Source organism: Lepidothrix coronata, unplaced genomic scaffold (assembly GCF_001604755.1).
Source record: "Lepidothrix coronata isolate B3197 unplaced genomic scaffold, Lepidothrix_coronata-1.0 Scaffold63, whole genome shotgun sequence".
NCBI lineage: Eukaryota > Metazoa > Chordata > Aves > Passeriformes > Pipridae > Lepidothrix > Lepidothrix coronata.
In genome coordinates this window covers 3,041,126-3,065,975 of record NW_016690243.1, presented here as the reverse complement: position 1 = coordinate 3,065,975, position 24,850 = coordinate 3,041,126, and the positions used below count along the sequence as shown (strand labels likewise).

Genomic DNA, 24,850 nt, shown 5'->3' with positions numbered 1-24,850 from the left:
GATAAGTCACTTCATCTCCTTGAAGCTGTTATCATTCCCAAGGTTTGTGAGGCTTTCTTTTTTTTTTCAGTGACTTTTTTTTTTTGTGGGAGGGAGCTAATTTAAATTGAGCAACATGACTTTAAAACTACAGGCTGAGTAGCATTTGCTGCTGCTAAGGCAGCTATCTATTTATGGAGTCAGAGGAAAAGCACACAGCCCAAATAAATTGCCTGAATTCTCATCGCAGGGCTGTAAGCATAAGCTATTTTTTTTAGACTTAAGCAAAAATATAATCTTTTTTGACCTGCACCCCACTCTTTGTAAATTAATATTTATAAATGTCTATACTGTTCAGAATTTTTGGGAGCTTAGACTTACTTTCCCAACCCTCCCTATCTGCCAGTGTATTTGGTTAGAAATCAAATTTGTTGGACTTACATATTAGCTGTCAAAGAATCTTACAGTAAATATCTGGTGGTTAATGACTCCCTCAATGAATATTTTTAAGTATATTGATTATAAAAAAATATAGAGGTGATGCTACACTGTGTGTTAACATTTCAAACCTCCTTATTATCAGTAATATATTAGCAACCATAAATGTAGAGGAGAAACCAAGCTGTTGTCATGATATTTTATTAAAGAATAAATCTATTACAATTTACACTTAAACCCAAGGTGAAAACATAGAGAAGCAGAACAAGAGGATTTTTTACCTTCTCACTTCTTCATAACACTTCTATGGTAATTTTTAAGGATAAACATATATTGATACTGAAAAGCTATCTACTTACATTGCATGCACTCCTCCTTTCTTAATAGTTTGTTTTTTGTTTCAGATACAGCTCCCACCCAAAGCATTATGATTCTCTGGGAGTAATTAAAATACTTCTGCTTCCTTCATTTTGAAGCAGCAGGAAGGAGGGTACTGAAAAATGGTTTGAGGAAATCTGAAAGAATGAGTGGGAGCTGCAGGAGCAGATGGCATGCTTGGTCATTCTTTCCTAGCCCATTAAGAAAATGTTTGAGCAACAAGAATCCTTACAGGATCTTGGATCCTTACAGAAGGACATTCCTCAGAAGGAATATCTGATCTTCTCTCATACTAACTGAAAGGGAAGCTAGTTGAATCCTATCTGACAGTAGTAGTCTGTACTACTGTAAAGCAGAAATGAAAAACCACCACAACTGCCTTGTTGAAAACAACTCAAGTTTTGTTCTTCACTTCAGCAGGCCATGGATTTTATCCCTCATCTTACTTTACTAACATGATAGTATTAATTGGAGAATCTTACTAGTCCTGCAAAGACTAAAAACACAAACCCTTGTAATCCCTCTCCAACAGGTATAGTTGCGATTACCATCTCCACCCTGAACTACCAATGGAACTCCAGGTTCAAGTTCCCCAGGACTCTCTGAAGTGCTTGGATTTTGGTCCTGTTTTAAAAACAGCTTCACACAAAGTACCTGTTTAAAGTTGCCACTTCGCCTTTGCTCCCAGTCCATCATGTCATGGAAAATGGGAATCATTACATTCCTCAGGTCTGGCTGAGGAATCAAGGTCACTTCCAGAAAGGGGCCAATCAATGCTGGAATAAAGTGAAGCTTGTGTTCCCCTAAAATGAAAATGAACATGAACTTGAATGTGGATTGAGTGTCCTGTGAGTTATCAAACAATCCAAATACTATCTGAAGAATGAAATAATTTATCAGATTTTATTATGCAATACTGAGTTCAGAAGTGACAGTGGGTTAGCTGTATCCCACGTTAGTCCTCCAGAAGGAGATCAAAGACAGACAAAGTACTCTCTGGGCACTTTATTTATATTTCACAGAAATGGTTTGGTTCCTAAGCTCTACATCCTTGTGTTTACAAAATGGTCAACTGTCCGATATTCTGTCCTCATCAAAAAGAGTAAAGTACTTTGATTTTTATCTATCTTTAATTTTGGGAGTATAGAAATGGAAATACATGTTTCAAATGCAGGAAACGGAAGATATGACTCAGCTGTTCTCAAAACAGGTACTTTTAAAATCAGTGCTAAACATCTTCCATTATCTCACCATGTTCTGCTTAGCAGAAAACTAAGTTCTTGTCAGAAAAGCTAGAAATGGCATATAGTAAAGACTGACAATCCAGTTTCAGTTTTCCACAAGTAAGATTTCTGATATCTTCAAAACAGAGTGATTATGAATCAAGATGCATTGATTTTCCAAGCTGGGGAATTAATTTACATCCAGCCTACCTCTTGATTTTTCAGGAAAAGCTTGCTGCTCTGCTCAGTGTCTGTGTTTGTGCAAAGGAAAAAAAGAATTCCCTTTTCTGGAAACATCCTAGGATGCACATCCATATGAAACCAAGGTGGCTGTACTAGGATCAAGCCTTTCAATGACTCCTACTGCTACAAGAACTGTAAAATGCTGACTAGCATAACACCAATCATAATAAATATCCTGACTATAGTATTTAATTGGACACATTACAGATGAGCTCCATATTGTACCCCACAAAACTCACCCCTATGGAAGGGTATCATTTGCCTGCATGTCAGGTTTCTGTTCAGCAGAAAACAATGTGAGTGAGGAGATGATGCATGCAGGTGTGCATGCAGAAAGGAGATGGGACCCAGGAGTGGATCCTTGATATACCAGTTTAGAAATACCCATCGTGTATCCACATAATTTAGAGGGATGCCTTAGAATGAGTAAGCAATACTAAATACTGTAAATAAGTAAAATATGCTATACATCAAATGTTAACAAGATATGAATAAGCAAATATTTCTTATTTTGAACATGTCTCTCTACAGGCTCATCAGAAAGACCACTTTTTTACAACTATATATCTTTCTGGGGAAAAGGTTTATAGAATTGAGATGACAGTATCTCAGAAACCACAGATGATAGTCACCATATCTTTAATAAGCCCTTTAATGAAGTGAACTATTTAATAATTGAAATATAAAAATGACAAATATAGTGTCCAAATCTTCTACTCACTTTTGATTTTTTTCCCAAACAACATTCAATTGCATTTCTCTGATGCTCATACTTACAAACAGTTTGCTTAGTTACTACTTAAAAATGTAAAAATGTTACTGAGTTTATATCCAAGCATGTATTTTTTCAGTGTTGTCCAATGTATCATGTAAACATAGTCACTGACTTGTTTATGCCTTTATATTTTAGTGCAACCAGGGCTTCAGAGAAGACTTGATGCAAATCCAGCATCTCAGGAGAGCTTCAGAATTAAGATATATGTCTTTTCCTTAAATTGTTTGGCAACAGGACTAAAATTAGGAACATAAGTATATTTCAAGGCATAATAATTCTACCCAAAAAGAGTAGTACTTTCTTAATTTTCTCTGATGGTATTCTTTCCGTTCTCTGTGAAGAAATAGGGGTAGTTTAGATACAGTACCAAGGCTTAGAAAGTTGGGTTTAGCTATAAAGAAGGGAAATACAGATGACAAGCTTTTTCATAAACTTGAATCAAGACTTCACGTGAACATAATTATCAACAACTCCTCTATCACTGGGAAGTGTATTTAATAGGTGAGGAAATAATTATTGTTCTTTATTTTATGAGCTCCCAATGATGTGTTTAATTACTTACCTAAATTTTGCCACATACTGAAGATTTCACATCCCATTGTTACCCTCATGTCACCATATCTGCAATGTATTAAAAAATAAAGCAAAACAGTGAAAGATGATTCAAGAAAATCAACTTTATATGCCATTCTGTGGCATTGTTAAATGAAATGTCTCAATTGTAGTCCATACAAAAATACTTTAAAAGTGATGATTTCTTCCAATTTTCTTCTCTTTCCGTTGTACCTGGCTAAAGGGCAGATACCTAAACCCGGGCTTATTTGAAATATTGTCAAAATGCTATGCTATACATCAGTAACACAACTGTGAAGAAAAAGCTATTCTTTTGCAGTAATATGCTTTAGTTGTCTCTCTGAGAACAAATAGTTTTGCTCTACCTTAACAAAATATGATTAATTCATACAGACAACAGTGCAGTGCCTGGCAGAAACACCTGAACAAGTGTGAGTTGACTTATGCATGAACTGGCAATGAGTGCTGGCACTGCTACAACATGGCTATTTTTGCTCCCAGTACCTGAATCAATTTAGGCACTTGTATGAAGGCTGTCAGCTCTGAAGACCTACAGAAAGGGCCAGAACCAACTCTCGTTCTAGTCAATGGACATACTGTTACATTATCACCCAAAAGGGTGGGCCCTTTTGCAACTTCTTACATTTTGAGAAGTTTTTGATATATTACAGTTTTCTAGAAGCTGACAGCAATACTTACTTCTCTAAAACCTTTTTCTTCTTGGAAGGTGTGAACATCTCTAGTTGCAGACATAACTGGTTTATAAAAATGACAGCAAGAAAAAAGTAGGAATCCCATATCTACAATAAACATATGGCATTTGGTTATTTCCTTTTCTCAGTACCACAATTTATGATCATTCAAGATGCAAATTTTCAAATCATAGCACTTGTTTCAGTGTCAACTAATCAATTACTCAGACTGGTTTTGACTAGATTTCTTTGCATCCAAATATGCTTTTCACCAACTCCAAAATGTTCAGCAGAAACACATCTATTTTATATATCCCAAATCTCTTACAGGTAAAGGTTTCAGAGTTAAAGATTGGTTTTTTTCATCCCTTCAAGTCAGAAAACCGTACCTTTTAAATTTGGTATATTTAAATATCAAACTACTATGACGTTAAGTCCAAAAACCAAAAAACTCTGACACCTCAAAACTATCACATAACAAAACTGACATTCTCTGTCCATCCTTTATAATACTATTTGCAAGTCTCGCTGCAGCCTTCACTGGACAAAACCAAAGCCAGGTTTTCTTAACATATTGCAAATATAAAGGTGTTTTGTGCACATGCTTTATGAATTAGGAGTTGAATGTTCTAGTTAGAAGATTTAGAGATAAAATTAAAGTGAAATACTAATCATTATAACCCAATTATAGATGCTCCATGACAGGAGGAAGAAAGAAGCCCTATTCCAGACACTGCAGTTCTGCAGACAGTAATAACATTGTTAAGCAAGTTTAAGGAACATAGATGCCTTGTATATAGTCAATTCTTTTATGAGTATGAGTCTCTGAACTTGTGGAACTTCATACAGAATAGAGTTCCTTATGGCCAGTTATGCCAAATAGATAAATCTGCATTCCTGCCAATCTATCTAACGTGAGCCTGGATTTTCAGCGAAGCATCCACAACCCTGCTGGAAGTCAACAGGAGCTCACTGTCTTCTCTAGGAAGGAAAATTGCACTTTTTATGATGCAGCAATTAGACTAATGTCTCTTTCTCTTAGTTGGGCAGAATATTCATTCAGGTTTCCATAGGAATGGGTCTTTTCAGATACATTCCTAGATCTTCTCATCTGAATCCTAAAAGCATAATCCGTAATTCACAGTTTAGCACAGGTGCCATATTTTACTATATGAGGCACTCACTAACATCTTTAACTACATTCACCATGAAGTGTCATAATTTTCTAATTTTAATTTCACAACACGTTAATTGGTCTTGAGAGAAACTACAGAATGCAAATCTATATTTTTGATAAATTTCCATCGGTTAAAAATGGAATATTTTTCTTTCTGTAATAATGCAAAAATAACAGACAAATAACTAAATTTGATTTAATGATCGAAAAAATTGCTATGCAAAAATCCTGAATAAGTAGTCTAATATGGAGGCTGAAATAACAAAATGAAAAATAAAAAGAAACTAAAAAACCTCACAGCACTCATGATTTTTAAGACAATCCTGTATTTAAGAAAAAACTTAATCTCTGAGCACTTGAAATTGCTGATTTAGTACATGTTTAAGCTGTTTAGATGCTGGAGGTAAGTTAAATAACCACCAAGTCACAGGATGATGTAGCAGCTACTGTATCTCTTATTTACTATACCTTGTAATCAAAGTTTTCATTTAAGAAGTTTTTACGAAGGGCATCCGAAAGGTACAAGACTGTAGTAATGATCACACTGTGAAGAAAAGAATGAAAAAGACAGGAGTTTTCAATAAGTAGAAATTCAAATTTAATACTCAAAGCCAGACAATTTTCCAATGAAGAAATGATGTAGCATGTCTGGCAGCAATAAATACCACATTTTCAACATATACAAATATCTGACTACTAACAGCACCTATTGACAGAGAACATGCACATCAAGAAAAAGATAATAAAAGTGTGTTTTTGTCTGAAAACAGACATTCTATATAGAAGAATATAATTGATCAAGACAAATAATAAATTTTGTTCTGCAAATAATTTTGATATCAGACTTAATACACATTTTGTCCTAACAGCATTAATACATATAGTTGTGCAATTTGCTTTCAGCTTTCTTTGTACTGAAAATGTGTGCATATAGTTATAAATATAAAGTATCTGGTAATCACCAGTATTCGAAATTCAATTTGTCCACAGCTCTATGGACAGAGTCTTTTTAGTGACAACAGATAAATGCAAAACTATATGGGCTCTGAGAGAAAGATCTGCTTCTAAAGATCTCTATGCTGTATGTTGTAAACAGTCATACATTGCCCTACATTGCCACCTTCCTGAATTATAATAATCTATCTTAAAAAAATATATACAACCAAGATCCTTTAACAGTGCTTGACACCAGTGACCAATGACAGCTTTGTTCATTGTAGCAATAAACTTTGGTAATGTACAGAAATAAAACATCCTTAAAGATTATTTCAGTATACCTCATTTCAGTTATTCAACCCTTAAACTAACCTCTGCAACACTTCTGTCTTTTAACATAATTAGTCAGACCAAAAATCCATAGAAAGCATTAAATTCTTTTTGAAAGTAGTCAGCAGTGGATTCTTATGAAGGAGAAAAAAAGAAATACAGAACGATCTTTTTGTTGTTATACTCATGTATTTTACAACAATCAACTGCTTAATGATCTTCTGAGAAAAAGGTTATAACTATACATTTCTTTTAATTACCATTTGTCTACTATTAATACATCTAGTTTGCCTTTGAACATAGTTCTTGACCTGTATGCTGTTACAATGCTAAAATTTGTTTCCTTTTCCATACTTTGAACGTCTTTTTTTTACTGTTTTTTGCAATGCATTCAGGACCAAAAAAAATTAAATATAATTACAGCAAAATATATATTTTAAGGCTATCATAGTTTTCATCTCCCCAACACTGAAGAATTACATGTTAGCCAACCCACCTAGGAGACAAATTATATTTTTCTTCAGGCACTTTTTCACTCTTCACATTTATAAATAAAAAATGGCTATGTATAATTTAGGCATTTTAGTAGTTCAAATGTTTGCCTCTGACTCTCTGCTTTTAAAATTACTGTCCCTGCCAAACTTTAACTTCTGGTTTGGTGTGCCTGAACACCTTTAACAGCCAATTCTGAGACTGTTTTTAGAACACTGCTGGAGTCTCAATTTTCATTTGTTCCTATTCCATTGCTCGAGTCATTTTCATACATATTATTTTCTCAATAATTATATTGTAGCTTTTCTATCCAAGTAATGTTCCATGTTTAGCACTCATCTGTATAGGTTACCCCACTTTTTCCCCTGTGGGGAGTTAGAGCCTGTGTACAGCCCTCACTGTTACAACATGGAAGACAAAGTGAAACATTAGCAAAATGCAATATAAGCAAAGCTAATAATCAAGGTACAGATAAGAGCCCTGTCATTCTTGCTGTTGTGTATGATTTAACTTACAGCCCACATGTTTCACAAAATGGAAATAGTTTGCATATTTCAGGAAGATGTTCTGATAGAAAAGGTCAGTTCATCAGAACTATTGCTACATAAAATTGCAATCTAAGTCCAAAATAATAAAACCCTGAAAAATTTTACTCAAGAGAAAATTCCATAAGATCCATAACCATACTGCCAAGTTTACATTATATAGTTCTATTTATGTCTGAGACAATTCCTTTCTTGCTAAATTCTTTCCATGGCAGGTGAAACTGAAGAGAAAGATCTGCTTCAATTCTTATGAAAAGGTGAATAAAGTAGAAATCTTAAATGCAAGTTTTAGAATATTTTTTGAAGAATTTTCCTGAGATAACAGAATATTTGCAATGCAAGTATTTATTGCTATAGGGAACTTAGCTCAGGTTTTATTTATTTGGTAAGCCAAAGATAAAATATGGATTAGTTGATAAAATGTGGGTCTGTAGCATGAGAGTGCATATGTGTTATAGCAAAAAACTCAAAACATCAGACTGAACATAGAAAGATGAAGACATTGGTTTTGACCCACAATCCATTATTCTGAATCTACAACAATCTAAAATCAGGTAGGACAGAAAACAAGCTAAGGTTTGGGGTGCTCTTTCCTCTTTTCCTACCAATAATGTTAGTTTTATTAAAAAAAAAGCAAAAATGCACAAAGGAGAGACAGAAGCCAGAGGGAAAGCTGCCTGATCTGGTAAAGTACTCACATTCCAAGTTGCTTCCCAGCAAACAATTTCCAAACAACAACATTTATTTGAAATCCATTTGCATATTAAACTATAAACCACCGAGTTTATGACAAGACTTGCTTTTCTTCCTCTTACCACCTGCCAGATATTTGTTCAGAATCACTGACGGTTCTCCAGGAGAAAAACCTCTTCCTTTAGCTGCTAAATTATTCTAGGCTCATACACAGGATACTAACCCAAGGTCTGGTCAGACCACTGTTGATGGAGTAGCTTTTCCATCAGATTTTCAGAGCAAACCTTTCTGCTGTTTCAAACATGCAGAAGTTCAATGATTGTTTACTGCCTGGGCTGTGCTCTGGCAACCTGGCTTTTGCCTGGGCAGTCAATGGTAGAAAACAAAAGTTTTCCTTTTTCATGCTGATATGGGACAAATATATAACATTAGCTTCTCATTCCATCCTTTGCGAGACGGAAAGAGTCATCCAGAGTGAAATCTCCTTGAACAAAGAGATGTTTGAACAGAAAAAGTTTCTTTCATATTTCATAAAGAAATGAAATAAACCTCGAGTCATGTATAAGTGTATGTATCTATTGTTGTATGTTTATAAACTTATTCATACATGCATACCTATTATATGCATGCTTTTTATGACAGACTGAATGTCAGGTTCAGCTGTTAGCAACATTTTGTGTTACATAAAAGCAAAACTGTTGTGAGCAACAGTGTGTATTACATAAAAGCAAGAATTTTTGTTCATTGTAGGAGTCTCAGACTCCCACTCTATGGGAGATAACAGGATTTTTCAAAGAAGCCATAATGGTGAAACTAATGCTAATTCGATGTCTTCCTTTACTGTGTATTCAATTTCAGTTACTTTTTAAAAAATAATAATAATGTATTTCACTCATTACTGAATTTGAGAACCAAAAGGATTCTCTGCTATGTCCAACTTTCAGTATATACATTTGAAATGCAACATACTATGTAACAACATACTTATTTTACAGATCAATCATTTTACTACAAATAATACTATTCTTAAATCCATTTTGTGTGCTTATAAAATTCAAGCTAAGGATTGGATGACCTAGCATCTCTACAATTCATCAAAATGCTAAAGGACATACATAGTTAATTACACAGAGATCTTGAAAATTAAAGCTTCTTGCATACCAAGAGCAGCAGAAAATTAGTTCTTTGTTCAATAATACATAGGCATAGTATGTATGAATATCAAACCTTTGCTCAGCAACAAATAGAAACTCCTTTTCTCTCCAACTGTCTTCTCAATTAATATACCTGGAGTTCAGCTGAGTCTGTTAGATGCTCTCAAAAGATGCCAGACAATTGAAGCATTAGACAAGTCATTCTTTTCCTAACCTTAGGGTAACTGAAGCAAATGACCATTACACAGTGATTTCCAATAGACAGGGACACTGCAAAGGCCTTCTCCAGAAACTTCAATTTCAGTCAGGCATAGTTTGTTATAAATTTTTTTATTTCTCTCTGGTACTAGGCAACTGATTCAGACATCTTCGTATGTCATGTGGTGCTTCTTTGCAGTTACAAGTAGAAGCTTTGCTTACAGGGCCAGCAAGCTAGCTTACTACCTACTTGGTGTAGAAAGAAAGTCTCTCCCCATAGTGAAAGAAATTAAAATTAAATTTCCCGTAGTATACGTAAAACCATATTTTGTCACTCAGTAGTAACATCCAGGTTAGGGATATCAGATAACCATAAGTAATGATTTTGCTTTGCTGCATGTATGCTGATTATCTCACAACAGATATTACATGGTTATGAAGCTTTAAACAGAGATATTTCTGTCTCATAGCTTGACTGCTAGATACTAATATACATTAAGGATCTTTTGCATGTTCTTCTCCTTCCAATACAGAACACAATTCAAAAAATCTATTTCTCTGCTTTAGTGCTAAGTCTGCCTTTTTAAATGTTACATTATTTCTCAAATTTTAGAAGTCAATTGGTAGTTCATAATGCTAGCCATTAATACTTCTTCATCAGAACACTCAGGATTATAGATCACACATGTTTTCATGAAGTATCTTAATTTCTTGATAGTTACAGATTTGCTTTCTTGAGCTCACAGTATCTTCTGTTTTGATTTTTTTTTTATCCCAGACAGCACCCAAGTACCAGATGCTACATAATTTCTGAAAACACTGCAATGAGAAAGAAAAAAACAACCTAGAAGCCAAGGGGCAGCAATATTTTTATATGGAAATATTGTATATTGTAAAAATTATGGCATTGTAGACATCTAAAAATCTTTCAGGTAATAGCAGTTCTGCATATACAAATAAGAGGAAAAAAAGAATTTCTCCACACCCCCCCCGGGAAAAGCTTATTACCTGATTATATCCCTGCTAAGACTCATTTCTTCCCTCAGCTCAGACAGGCTAAATCTCTCTTCCTGTAAATACCAGACAGTTTGAATTTTTATACTACTCTAGGGACAGGGAAGAGAAAAGACAGTGCTGCTGGTGATGTGACTGCAGCAATGGGTGAAGCTCTCAAGACAATCACTGCCTTCAGGAGTGACTGTCTCTTGACAGTCTCTCGAGTGTAAGGCCAGGCAGGTGAGAAGGCAGCCATCAGACATGGGAAACATGACAATTGTTTTACTCCTGAGAAGCAGGAGTTTGAAAAGACTCAGAATATTAATGGATTACTTGATTCTGCTCTTAAAAAGATGGGCTAGACCTTCTAGCTTTTTCTTTAACACATGAATGGAGCAAGGAGTTCAAGAAGTTTCGCTTAGAGTCCTGAAGAGTCTAAAATCATTGGAAGTGAAGCAAGTGAAGGTCAGGAACAACAGTTCACAGGCCCTTCTCTCTGTGGGGCAGGCAGTGCCCTAATTTTGCATCCTGCCTCTAGGCTCTTTCCTTTGCACTTAAAGATTCTGGGCTGGGACAATTCTAGCAAAGCTACTACTCGGACTGTGCTTCTGAACACCTTGAGGAAACTGAAGGAAGGCAGCCACTGCAATTGCAGTTGGGGACATGAGTTAAAGGATGAAGCTCCCACTCAGAAACAGCTCTGGAAAAACTAGTGCTCTGCAGATGAGGAAAGAACAGAAGTGGGTTTTCCTTTCTGCTGCCTCAAAAAGGAACAGAGTAGGAACATAGGAATAATGAGGCTTCAGTTTTCACTACACATAAAAGCACACCTGGTCAACCCCCGTTTAGTAGCAAACCAGTACTTCATCCACAAAGGAATGAATGCCTAGCGAAGCAATCATTGAAAGCTGAATTGGTAAAGGTATGATTACATCCCACTTGCTGGCAGTAGTGCTTATGCAATTGTTATCAGGATCAGTTAGCCGATCTGGTTAGCTTCTTGTGGCCAATTCCCACCAGCAGTTATTGTCAGCTTCTGCCTATCTTCCTTGCCTGACAGAACTGGACATAGATCCTCTCTAGATGGTCAGAAACAACAAGACATCGACTCATAAAAGGAGATGTGTGATAGTTCCTAAAATACTGATGAAAAAAAATACTCCTTTGCAGAACTTGGTATCATCATCTGTAGCATATCTGAAGATCACCAGCCAAGAAACATGTGCCAAGGTCGTTCCTAAATCTTAGTTCTGTACATGTCAGCTGTTGCAAAGCTATCTGCCAAGCTAGCTGTTTCGGGAATATATAACAATTTCTTACGTTATATATTTAGTCTAAAAGTTCCTATGCTTTTTCCCTGTTTCCTGTGTTTCGTCATTTATTTCTTAAGCATGATTACCAGATGCAGGCTGGTATCAGTCATATCTTGTTTAATATCATACACAGAAACAAATTATCATATCAATTCTTTAATTACTAACTTTTTTTTTCCCTGGAATGCGAACTTTGCAAGATTAGCAACACTGAGGTAATAAAAGTTAACAAAAAATGTTATTTTTTTTTCAAGTCATGACAAATACTATTATGGACAAATACTATTATGCTTGCATACACACACACACACACACATAACAAATATAGATCATGAATGCAAGTGTTGTCAAATTTAATTGTACCAACAATATCGCTACTAGTAGTCAGTATGGAACCATGAATTTAAATTCTCCTTGGAGCCAGCAGGCAAAATGCAGCATAAAACCCAATTTCAATCAGGCATTGCAATATGTATCATGAAAGTTTAAGCCAATACTACATTCTGGATTCCTAGGTCTGCCCAACACAACCCCCCTCCTCTGCTGGCATTGATGTTTCTATAATTGTGTTGACTGTTCAGCTGGCTTATCTGATCTAAAAGATAAGACTGCAAAAAAGGATAGGTGGTGATATAGGTGAACTACAAGTCAATAGTTTCAGATCCATTGTAATTGCTTCTTAGAAATGCCGGGAACCTGTTTCTCTAAAAATAAGCCTGAGTGGAAAAAGAATGGCTGAAAGGCAGGTTACATCTGAAAGTCTTAATAAGCAGTGCTTAGGGCTCTATTTGAATGTTGTCTGTGCTGTACCTCATTTCTTGATTTGCGATTTTAAATTTGTGATTTTTCTGATGCTAATGAACAAACATGCAAAAACATCATTAATGATATTACAGCTGATAATTTCTTCTTGAGAGCAAACAGATCTTTACCAACTCAGCATTTCAATAAACAGATTTGAAATGAAGATCTGTTGAGACTTGTCATTTGGTACTTGGAAAACAAAGCTGTTGATGCTTAGCAGCTTCATTCTGTAAGTGTTTCTGAATTTCCAGTTATATGTGCTTATTAAAATTCAGAACAGAAAGAGGTGCAGATTTAATTATAAAAATTTGTAGTGTAAAAGAAGTCAGAGATTTCAAATCTTAAAAAACGAAAAATCGCAGACAGCATTATAAAAGATATATTGAATTTTTATTACAAACATCATATAATTTTATTTTTACCATGATCTGTGCATCTACCCATATTTTTTATTAACATTAAAAATGCCTTACTTGTTTGCAACCAAACGCATCACTGTCCAGTCTTTTGGAAACATCTCTGGTCGTATTAGTATCCGAAATACTGTGAAAATCTGCAGCAGGAAATCCTTTGGAAGGAAAAGAAGCAGTCATATATCTTTGCTGCTTTAAAAAAGAGTGGTGAGCTTTAAAAATATTTTAATCAGAGAGAAAAACAATCATTATAGAAATAGCAAAATTGTATTAATTAATTTATTTTCAACATAGATACACCTCTGAATGTTTTTCTTTTTATTTTCCCCAAGAAATCTTCAAATAGTGATTTAATCCATTCTTCTTAAAAGGAGGAAAATAATACAACGTGCCATTTGATTGACAGCAATGTATAAGATAAATGTCAAAGATGCATTTGGTTTCCACCCATACACTTCCACAAACGTGATCTCGAGACCAATTTGCAAATCAAAAAAGCATTTTACAAACACCAGAGTTCAGAATATCTCCTTAATCATGCCAGGTTTTCATCACTTTCAAGATTTATTCTAAAAGTGGTATTATTTGGTGGGAAAGAGAGAGAGTGTAAGGACTATTTTATCACTGAGTTGGCAAAGACCAGTGACTTCAATAGTGATGCCCAGGCCTCATAACTGGTATCGCAGCTGGCTGGCTGTGTGCAGGTCACCTAACTATTCTGCTTCATTTGCTAAATCTATAAAAACAGTGAACACATGTGAGCTACTTTGAATGTAGAAAGTACTGCTTGAAAGCTTTTAGCATTATCATCTATGTCATTTAACTCACTAATAAATAAAAAACCTATTCCTCTCAGCATGTTTTTTTTCAGTTTTTCCTTTCACAAATAAAACTAACATCAAGGGTAATAATTCTAATGGGCTATCTTGATTCTGTATAGCACTGCCAGTATTCTTTTAGTAAGAAAATGGAGCTTTTGACAACACAAAGAGGCAAGTGATATAAACACACCTAACAGAATCAGTGCAGCACCTGACCTTGAAATGTTTGCTATTGTTTCTGCCCACAACACTTGTAGAGAGTTAGCCTGAAACACAGATGAGATGAAGATACAGCCAAAGAATACCAAACAATTTTGAACATCAAAATATATTCTCAAGTGCATTTATCCAAGTGTAGATGACAGGCATGGCACAACAGATGTCTTTCATTAGAGAATCACTGTAAAGGGGAACGAATGCAGGCGTTGGGAAAGGCAGATGAGATCCCCACACCCACCCACCAGAGAAGATTACATAACAGAGACAACCTGTTTTCTGAGCAAGTTGCCAAAAAATTATCTGTATTAAAGAGTATAAACAATACTTATTGCAAATAACATACAGTTTGAATGCAGGTGACCAGCTTTACAGGTAAACAAGTATCTCTACGAGCAACATATTTATTCCAGATCATTTCTCTATAGTTTTGCACCTTGTACTTAAATATCAACACTTCTGCTTGCCTTTTTGTTTATTTGTTATTAGAGGTAAATTCCTTCCTTGCAGCTCTGTCCCATAATCACAACAATATGGCAATGCCTTGAATGTTTGCTGCATGTCATCTCACAATAACATCCCAAATTCTCCCATATTACATTTTTAGCCTGTCTGTTGTCCAGACATGATATATTTTTTTGCTGCTGTTAGAGATCTAACTAACTGACTGCTGAACTGAAGAAGCCAAATGGCTGTTGTTGGGAAACCATGCAGTGATTTGAAGACTTAAATCCCAAGGTTGTGTGAGGTGTAAACTTAGTGCCTTTGAGACTCATGAGCCACAGCTGAAATTTGGCAGCTTGTCATTAGGAAAAGAATAACAGACAGAGGGGAAGATCATATGTACTTAATTTCTTTAGGTAACTAGGCTAAAAACAGAATACATCTTTTATTTCAAGCAAATTTTAAAACAAAGAAAATGTAGACTTTGGCATTAAATTTTGAATCATTAACATCAGGCTAATTATTTCTAATTTTAACAGAAAAAATAGAAATTTGTGTCATCAATTTAATGATTAGCGATATTAGGTGCAAAATACAGATTTAGTAACAGATTTTAACATTTAAAAAACATTTTTGCCGTCAGTATAAATGAATTAACATTTGGTTGGTTGAGTACAGATATAACTAATGTCTCATATGCCTTCTATCTTAAGAGACAACAAGGAAGTAATTTTGTCTTTTTACATACTCTAAATACCATCTCTTAATATTCCTACATAGCTCTATTACAATCTATAAGATAGTAATAGATAGTACTATAAGCTTCAGTACTATCTCACACTACTTAAACATCTTTACACCTGAAGGACAGAATGCCACCCAGAAGGACCTGGACAAGCCTAAGAAGTGGCCCTATGGGAATCTCATAAGGTTTAACAAGACCAAGTGCAAGGTGCTGCACATGGGTTGGGGCAACCCCCGGCTGGGGGATAAGCAGCCCTGCCGAAAAGGACTTGGGGGTGCTAGTGGATGAGAGGCTGGACACAACCTAGCAAGGTGCACTTGCAGCCCAGAAAGCCAGTCGTGTCCTAGGCTGCATCAAAAGCAGTGTGGCCAGCAGGTCAAGGGAGAGGATTCTGCTCCTTTACTCCACTCTGGTGAGACCACACCTAGAATACTGCATCCAGCTCTGGAGTCTCCAGCACATTGACCTGTTGGAGCAAGTCCAGAAGAGGCCACAAAGATGATCAGAGAAATAGAGTACCTCTCCTACAAGGAAAGGCGAAGAGAATTCAGTTTGTTGAGCCTGGAAAAGAGAAGGCTTCAGGGTGACCTAATTGCAGCCTTTCAGTACCTGAAGGGAGCCTACAAGAAAGATGGAGAGAGTCTATTTACAAGGGCATGTAGCAACAGGACAAGGGGGAATGGCTCCAAAGTGAGAGCAGGTTAGGTTAGATATTAGGAAAACATTCTTTACCATGAGGGTGGTGAGGCACTGGAATAGGTTGTCTAGAGAAGTTGTGGATGCCCCATCCCTGGAAGTGTTCAAGGCCAGGCTGGATGGAGCTTTGAGCAACCTGGTCTAGTGGAACTCTATACCAGAGTTTGGTTTTCCTTGAGCAGTAATGTTAGCTCAATGACATTTTCAACCTACACTTAAGTGAGAAGCACAGCCTTCTGAAAGACTGAGAACTACCTATTAATTTAACAAAAAGTGACTTGGAATTTCTTGCATATTTCCCTGTATGTAAAATCCTCTGTAAAGCAGGTCAGACTCTTCACTGTATTTCTCAGGGTACATCTATATAGAATTTTAATTTGAGTCAACAGTCCACTTTGAAGCTAATTGCTTGACCATCCATTGATTTGGTTCACACTGCAGAGTTACTAGGTTACTTGGTTACAAGATTTTGTAGAGCATCCACAGTGCCAAACTGCCAACAAGAAAGAGCATGGTTTGACAGTGAGCTGTCACTGCCCAGGCAACTCAACCATCCTGTGGCCAACTCCTTTCCCAGATCTTCTTTCCTTCACTTCTTTCTTAAGCTACTTCAGAAGCCACCCAAATACTTGTTTTAGAACTACCCCTCTGCCCCAGCACTTATCCTTTCAGAAGTCCCATACATGAATGGATGTCCCTGCATAGAAGGGGAAGGATGTTGGCTAGAAATGAGCCCCTCCACCAGAAATATTCCCCATGCCTACAGAACTCCGTCCCAGACTGTGTCCCAGGGACCATTAGAGAACAGTGGAATAAACTGCACTTGGTATTAGAGCTCAGCACCCACCTTTACCCTGCTCAAGCTCCTTTGGCTGGAAGAGAGGGATCAGAGATCTAGTAAGATTTACACCCATGCCTAAGAAATATTATCTTTTCCTTCATCAGATCTCTGTATCTATTCTGCCATATTTTGTAGGGTACACTGCCAGTAAATAAAAACTAGGCCTTCTGGCAGGTGCTTATCTGTTGTGTCTTCTCTTAATCTATTAATTAAAGACCTCCACATATATCGATCAAAGCCACATTGCTGTGGTCAAAGCTACACTATGCTAACATATACTGGGTTTTGCATTCACTTTCCCACTTCTCCTATTTATAATTTTCACTGTTTCCTTTTGTCATAAATTATATTTGAGCTTTTTCACAGCAGCAAATAACTACCTACAAGGGTGCCTCTATTCTATAAATTGCTGTAAAATATATTTACTAGAAGAAGATAGTATTATGTGGTAAGCATAAAGAACATATCTTTAAAATAACATTGAAAGATAAAAGAAAGCATTTAAATTACTGCCTTTTTAAATTCAATTTCAAAAAGTGAGTGAAATATAGTCCCCGGTTCTACCACTCAGCCATGAAATCCCTGTCAGTTCTTTTTTACTTCATTTGCATGTTTTCAAACATAAAATGTTTCTTCTATCTTCTGCTTTATGCAGAAAAAACCTCTCTTAAAGAACTGACAAAAACAGTCACCATGTCAATTACTTAAGATAAATATATTTACAAAATAGAGGGAATATTTCCATAAGTAACCACTTGCTTAATGCATCACTCAAATGTATGTAATTTAAAAATGTGTACATGTCATTCCTTCAAAGTCTCTATTCTGCTATTCTGTGTTTAACAAGGTGGAAACAGCCTTCAGTAATTTTGGCACAGGCTCTTTAAAAAAAATATTAAGAATTGCAAATATAATTTGATAGGATGAATTAAACCCTCATTCCTTTTTTGCAAGTACTTTCATGAGTGAATTTTTGTTTGGAGAAGTGCTTTGGTAGGGGCATTTTTATTAATTGTATCACAAATACTGTGCAAACATACATTCATGCAAATATCTGACATAAATGCCTTTAGAATTAGTGTGGAGGAAAGATGAAATGTCTGGTGATGCCAGTGTCTAATCATTCAGTATAGATGGTTAATTATAATCAGAGGCAGTCACAGAAAAAAAGCAGAGCAGATAGCAATTCAAAGGCCTAGGTTACACAGAGATAAGTCCCTTGCAAACCTTGTATCAGATCTGTAACTTGTAATGTAGTTTCCACACCAACTCACCCAACTTCCACCCAACTCACTTTCACATTTTTGAATGGGGGCAAAATGAGGAGTCAAAACTATAGCAAGCTCAAGGAGTTGCCAGTGAAGTTTAAATCCTGACTAGCCACAAGATTATCTGTGGCTATTACTTCAGACTCTAAAAAAAGTTCTTATCACAGATATTTATTCCTTCTGAATTTTCATTTAGCTGTAATGACATCATTGCCTAAGGCACATATCTTAAGCCAGAACAAAATACAAGGAAGTTCTACACTTGGCAATCAAAGCAGAAAAATAAAGCGGTAAGATGGTTTAGATAACCTAAGACATACAAAATCACCTTATGATTAACAGCAGTGTCAGCCTCACACACTAGCTCTCATCTTTCTGTCTTGCTCTCAGTGATATTTGATATTTTCAAGTGAGAGGAAAAAACAATATATTATTTAAGATTCAGGAGACAAGGCATGCTGCATTAATGATAATCAGACTGCTGCCACTGAGTCACTTGTAGAGCTGATGCTGATTCAATGAGATATGAATGGAAATAACAAACTGTGTGGACTTGAGTTCTTAAGACCTCTATTTTGATAGCTAATGGCACTGGCTACAGCTGCTTTCCATATGTCTCTGCATAATAGTAGTGTATGTGCGTGGGGGGAATTCAAACGTGTCAAATCAAATACCATTCAAGCGTTAATTCTAGAGATTTTTCATATTCTATAAGGAAGAAAAGTCTGAATAAACTCAACATTGTATTTCACAGATACATCAAACAAAAATGAAGCTTGAAACCTCTAGGAATACCTGCTCAGAACTCAAACAAAAGGGAAATTTTTTTCATTAAAAAATGCCTAGGTTCCACAATATATACTAAAATTTGTCTAAGCATAGCAACTATGTTAGGTGAAAACAGATGCTGTGATACTAGTATAAAAATCATCCACCCTATGCAACTTCTAGATCGTGCTCTTGATTCATGATAACTTCTTAGCAGCATTATCTATCTTTCAAGCTCAATGTGACCGTCTCACTCAAAGCAAAGGCACTCATAAGTGGTATGCTCTCTTCAGAACAACACTAAACACCTATCAGGAATCTAAAGAAATCTAAAATTGCACCATGACTGGACTCCCCTTTTCAAGGCAGTACTTAAGTTTATCGAATGGCAATTTAACATCTAAAATACACTATCACACTAGGACATAATTACAGGCTGAATAATGTCCATAAAGATTTGTTGTGAGGATCAAATATGGTACTATATAAGCTTTTCAGGGTCTAAGAGAGTGGAAATCTTAGTGTCTATCTTTATGTAGGAAATCTTAACTTTTTTTTTTTTCAATACACCCCCTCCAACAAAAAAGAAATCAAAAATGCTATATCTCTACAAACCCAGTAAATCAATTAATGAAACTGGTAGAAGCCGCCTTGAAAGAGCTCTGCAGCTACTTTTTTTTGTAATTGAACTAGGCAGACAGGCTGTAAGCCTGACACATCCTCCTGTCAATGGACTTGCTGCACAGCTGAGAAAACTGGAGAGTTAGTTGAATGTGCATTTCTCAAGCTGCATGTTTGCTATTGCCATATATAATTTAATGAATAAAAAACATAAGCAAATAATAAACAAAACAAAAAAAAACCCAGCCACCTGAAAGAAAGAATCAAGAAGAGCAGTGTAACCTTAGATTGACATCATCTTTAAAACAGGCTTGAAGGCAAAGTTCATGGCTTTAAAGCAATTACATAGTCCCTCCATCCATATTCTCTCTGCTGTCATTGTAGGAGCAACAGAATCCTTGCCCCACTGTAAGAGTGGACTCAAGTACACAAGAAAATGTGTGAAATAATTAGCTAATCTGAAAAACAGATTCCATTTAAATACTGAAGTGATTCACAAAAGCACAGGGATATCTTAAAGAAAGATATATCAAAAAGAGGTCAAGGAGACCTAAACAAATGGAAATACAATTCTGCTACTCACCCTCAGATCTTCCTTTGTATTGAAGCTATCAAGAAGCTGTTGATAATGTCTATCAGTCATTTGTCGCAAGAGTGACAACAAACAAGAGACAAATTCCCCCTGTTCAGATAAGCCAAGAGTAGGAATATTATAATATTTTCTGCACTTGAGCTTAAACTGTTACATTATAAGCACTTCAAAATAATTAACAAATGCAAGGGAAATTAATCTACAATTAAGCTTCAACTCCACATATTGTGAAAATATATTAATTCATCTATGCGTTTCCTTCCCACGTAAAGAAATATTTCTCCCCAAATGCAGTTTACTTGCTTAGCAAAATCTATTTTAAATAGTTCCAGCAGGGCTAAACCAGTAAAAGTTTTAATTTGTGATTTGTTTCTCTTGTATCTGTTTTCAAACAAATTAGATTGCTAAAATTACAACCTCTTTAGTTAACTCAGTTTTGAAACAAATATAAACAAATATTTTGCAACAATTCTGGGAAGAATGTTATTGTTTTTATTTAGGGAAGAAATTAATGGAGTTAGCTGGGAAGTTTTCAAAACATTTTGTCATCTCAAAAAACCAAAATTTGTCAAAAAGAAAACTCATTTGTAGGGCTGAACAAAGTGAAAATATTTTGGTTGGAAGTTTCTTTGGGCCTACATAAGAATTTCTCATTAAAAGAGCAGAAAATTGCACTGGGTATCTCCAGCAAGCAATCAAATGACCAGGACATTATAGGAAGGAACAGGTTCTCCTGATATTCCTTTCCTTTCTTCTTATTCACTTTCAAATTGGGAAGAAACACTGAATGGTATCAATCTGGTCTGACTGCAGAGTGGATGAGGACAGAGTGGAAGGTCTGGTTTGTACCCCAGCGCTTATAAAGAACAATTCTGAAATCTTACAAGCTTGCTAAAAAATGGGAAATACATTTCTGGCCTGGATCTACCAGGAATGGAGAATGAGACTGGCAGAACAGATAGGTATGATAACAGCACTTCAAAATGATGTCTTTTATTAGTTTTATTAGTTTGTCAAGTCAAATTTTGGGAAGATTTTCCACTGTCTTTCATTAAAACCAGAAAATAAGACTAAAAGGAAGTATGTTTCACAGGAGTGGCTGTTCTGGATTTAACACTGGAAGGCCTAATTCATTTGTGATTATACCTGGTATACTCAATGGTGTACAAGGTGATGTCTTTCACTGGCAACATGGTGATAAAGTAATAATTGTCTTGCTGATAATAAGATTTCACACTGAAGTAATGATCTCAAATTAATTACCTACCTGCAAGACCACTGTGTTTTACAGTGAACATAGCATTCATAGAAACGTAGAATCATAATCTCAAAACAATATCCTAAGGCTTCAAAATCTCTGCATCCTCATGCTCTGTGCATAAACATAAAGGTTACACCTACTATCTTGTAAATCTCTGTATACCTGACTGCTGGCTTGAGTGACAAAATTTGTGTGTGAACCTTTGGAATCTTCCTTTCCTGCTTAGACATTTTAAGCAATCCTTTCTAGTCACCTTTCTTCTATGTTCCCACATTTATTTCAACTTACATGGTATATTAAAAATCACAGTCTATTATAGAGAGCTGTACTATTATAGCTGATAGACAGATTAACTTTAAAAGAGTTCCAACTTCAGCTAATTCTTAACTGACTTCTAAATTTAAGTTTTTAATTTGAATGTAGGTAGCTATGCAGGCTGGTTTTTAAAATAGCAATGAACATTCAGCTTCGTTTGTTGAACTTAACATAAAAATGTATGTTGTAGGATTTCTGCCAGTGTTAGCCACAGACTAACTTTTGAATCATGTGCAAAAGCAAACTCCACACATAAAACAACCTTGATAAAAAACATTTAGGATCCAATTCCAGTGTCAAACTTCAAGCCAAGCAGTATACTAAAATCACGTAAGTAATTTTTTGTGTCTTATTTAAGGAGCACAATTATTAAAATACATGGAGCTCACAATTAAATTGCAATTCATTTAGTTTTGAGAGACTAAACTTCCAAAATCTGAAATATAGAAGTTCACTTTAATCAAATTGCTTTCTGTCAACTCTTAATACACAAATGCATTTTTTTCTTAAGGAAATCCAAATGTCTAAATCACTGACAAACTAAAGCAGAAGCTTCACTTTCACCATTGCATTAAATTCCATGTTTGTCAGTGCAACATCTGTAACACTGACACCCTGAAGCCATGTCTTCTTTGTGCTCAGTTTAAAGCATCACATTCATCTTGCAGGTTACCATCTAACAAGACTGCTCACTGCAAATTAAATGATATCCAGGTACCAAAACTACTTGAGAGGAAAGAAACGGTGCACAAAGCCTGATGATGCTTGATTTTATGCTGTTTGTTTGTGAAGAACAACAGTGATACATGGGCCCAGAATATTACACAGTTTGGGACTACTTCCACAAGGAAGACTGCATCTGATCTGAAACTATGACAGAATTTTATCAAGTGTAATGCCATGATACATCTCACAAAGAATATTTTTTGTGATACATGCAGTTTGAAATAATGGTAACATACTGGAACAGACTCTACTGCTGTACTCTCACTGAGTACTTTATCATACTTGCTCTACAAATAGTTCCAAGAATCTGCCTCCATGTGTTGCCAGAAGCCCATACTGCATGATGATTCTACATGAATGTATATAATTGCCTTATGCTGTGTTGTGAGTCACTTCCACATTAAGTATTCTTTGAGAGCCTGTGGTGACGATGACACGGCTTTTCTAACGCATTAAAGAAAATTTTGCAACTTGAAAGCACTTTTCAAGTCTAATTTTTTGATGGTATAATAGAATTAGGCTGTTGTGGTGTTTAATGAAAACCTAATCTACAAGCAAGTGGATATCTCATAAAAAAACAATAAGCTCAGAGCTTTACTACACTACTGTGTCAAATACTACTCCCCTTTCTTCAGCTTAGATTTTCTTTTGGTGGCCTGATATGCCACACAGCATACATTTGTAATTTTGGAATTTAAAGAAAAAAACACCAAACTCTTAGATGCATAGTGCTGCTGGATCACAATGATTAAAGCATGGCGTTATTTTGTTACTGAGCTTGGTCAGCTCGATAAAGCACTCCATATACAGTTTGTTCTCCGTCGGATAAAGTAAAAAAGAAAACAAACAAAAAAACCACCAACGACACATTTCTTCCACAGCTATTAAATGCTTTTGAAATATTTGATCTCAGAGGAAATTCTAGTTTGAACAGCAACCATCTCTTCCTTAACAAAAACTGTTACAGTGTAAATATTGGACAATTAATTAGTCAAGTGTATAACAAGATGGCAAATCACTCAACATAGTATGTTCTCTACACAAAATGCTACCCCCTCACATCATATTGGGGTCACATCCCTGGCTATATCAGAACCAATTTGCCCTTGAAAAGTAAAGTGAAAACCTTGCTGCAAACAAAGTAAAATAACACTTCATTTTCTTTGATCAATGCTCATCACAGGCTTTTCTGTAAATGCCTGCATTTCAACCTTCTAATTTGCATGAGTTGTTGTTGCAGGTTCACAAAAACATCATTTGCTAATCTTCTAAATCTATCCTCTATGCTCTACTTCATGTGATAGAAACAAAGCTCAAATCCTTAGCCAAGAGAACAACAAAATGCCTTTCAATTAATAAATCTGGATTTGTACAAGTTAGCATCATAGATTCCACAGACATTTTAGAGCTGTTCCATCATGAAAAGATGTATGCATTTTAGGAAGTAAAATGTTATAGATTGATACTCTTCCATTTTCAGGAATTCAAACTTTAAGAGAGTTTCAGAAAGCAATTACATTTGCCAACAAAAGAAAGAGTCTTAAAGGAAATTTTATCTTTTGGGCTTAGTTTTTTGGGTTTTTTGCTTTTTTGGTCACAATTTATCAATAAATTTAATTTCAAAAAAAATCACTATTTCTACTAAAAATGAGTAAAATGCAGGAAAGCTTTTCGTAGTTCTCATTGTCTGTTTTATACACAAAATCTTAACACTGTGAATACAAAGACAATAACATCACAAATCTAGTAGTCCTACCAGTGACAATTGTGAGCTATTTAATTTTAAGAAACTTACAGTCACATCTTGAAACTGGAGGCGCAGAGCAGAGCCTGATGGTTGTGGTCGGCTGGTGATCTCTAGTATGGTCCTTAACAGAATATCTAGCAGACTGTTTACAATCACATCAATTTCTTCCAGGACCGATTTTTCCTTAAATAATAAATAAAACATTTGAGATTTTAAAATAGAAAGATGACTACAGACATATTTCCTTTGATGTAGTTTTATTATGAATGATACATTCAAGAAACAAGAACTATTCTCTAATTCAGATATTGTTTAATTCTATTGATTTTTCCGAACAGTTTTCAATTAATTACATTGTACTTAAATACAGAGGATAGTTATGGGGATAACTTTGAATATGTAAACATTCATCAAATTGGCATGTCTCTTTTTTTAAT

The 24,850-nt window shown here is 35.4% G+C and overlaps 1 protein-coding gene across 6 annotated transcripts in view; it reads right to left on the bottom strand.

Annotated features, from left to right (window-relative positions):
* The window catches only part of DOCK4 (dedicator of cytokinesis 4), a 240,175-nt gene that overhangs the window by 40,506 nt on the left and 174,819 nt on the right, over window positions 1-24,850 (bottom strand). For all 6 annotated transcript variants that reach the window (XM_017817903.1, XM_017817905.1, XM_017817904.1 and 3 more), the window contains 7 exons: window positions 24,462-24,596; window positions 20,356-20,454; window positions 13,413-13,507; window positions 5,947-6,022; window positions 4,309-4,409; window positions 3,599-3,657; window positions 1,450-1,598 (listed from right to left, as the gene is read on the bottom strand). In XM_017817903.1, the coding sequence (XP_017673392.1) occupies window positions 1,450-1,598; window positions 3,599-3,657; window positions 4,309-4,409; window positions 5,947-6,022; window positions 13,413-13,507; window positions 20,356-20,454; window positions 24,462-24,596 (714 nt within the window). The remainder of the gene's footprint in view (window positions 1-1,449; window positions 1,599-3,598; window positions 3,658-4,308; window positions 4,410-5,946; window positions 6,023-13,412; window positions 13,508-20,355; window positions 20,455-24,461; window positions 24,597-24,850) is intronic.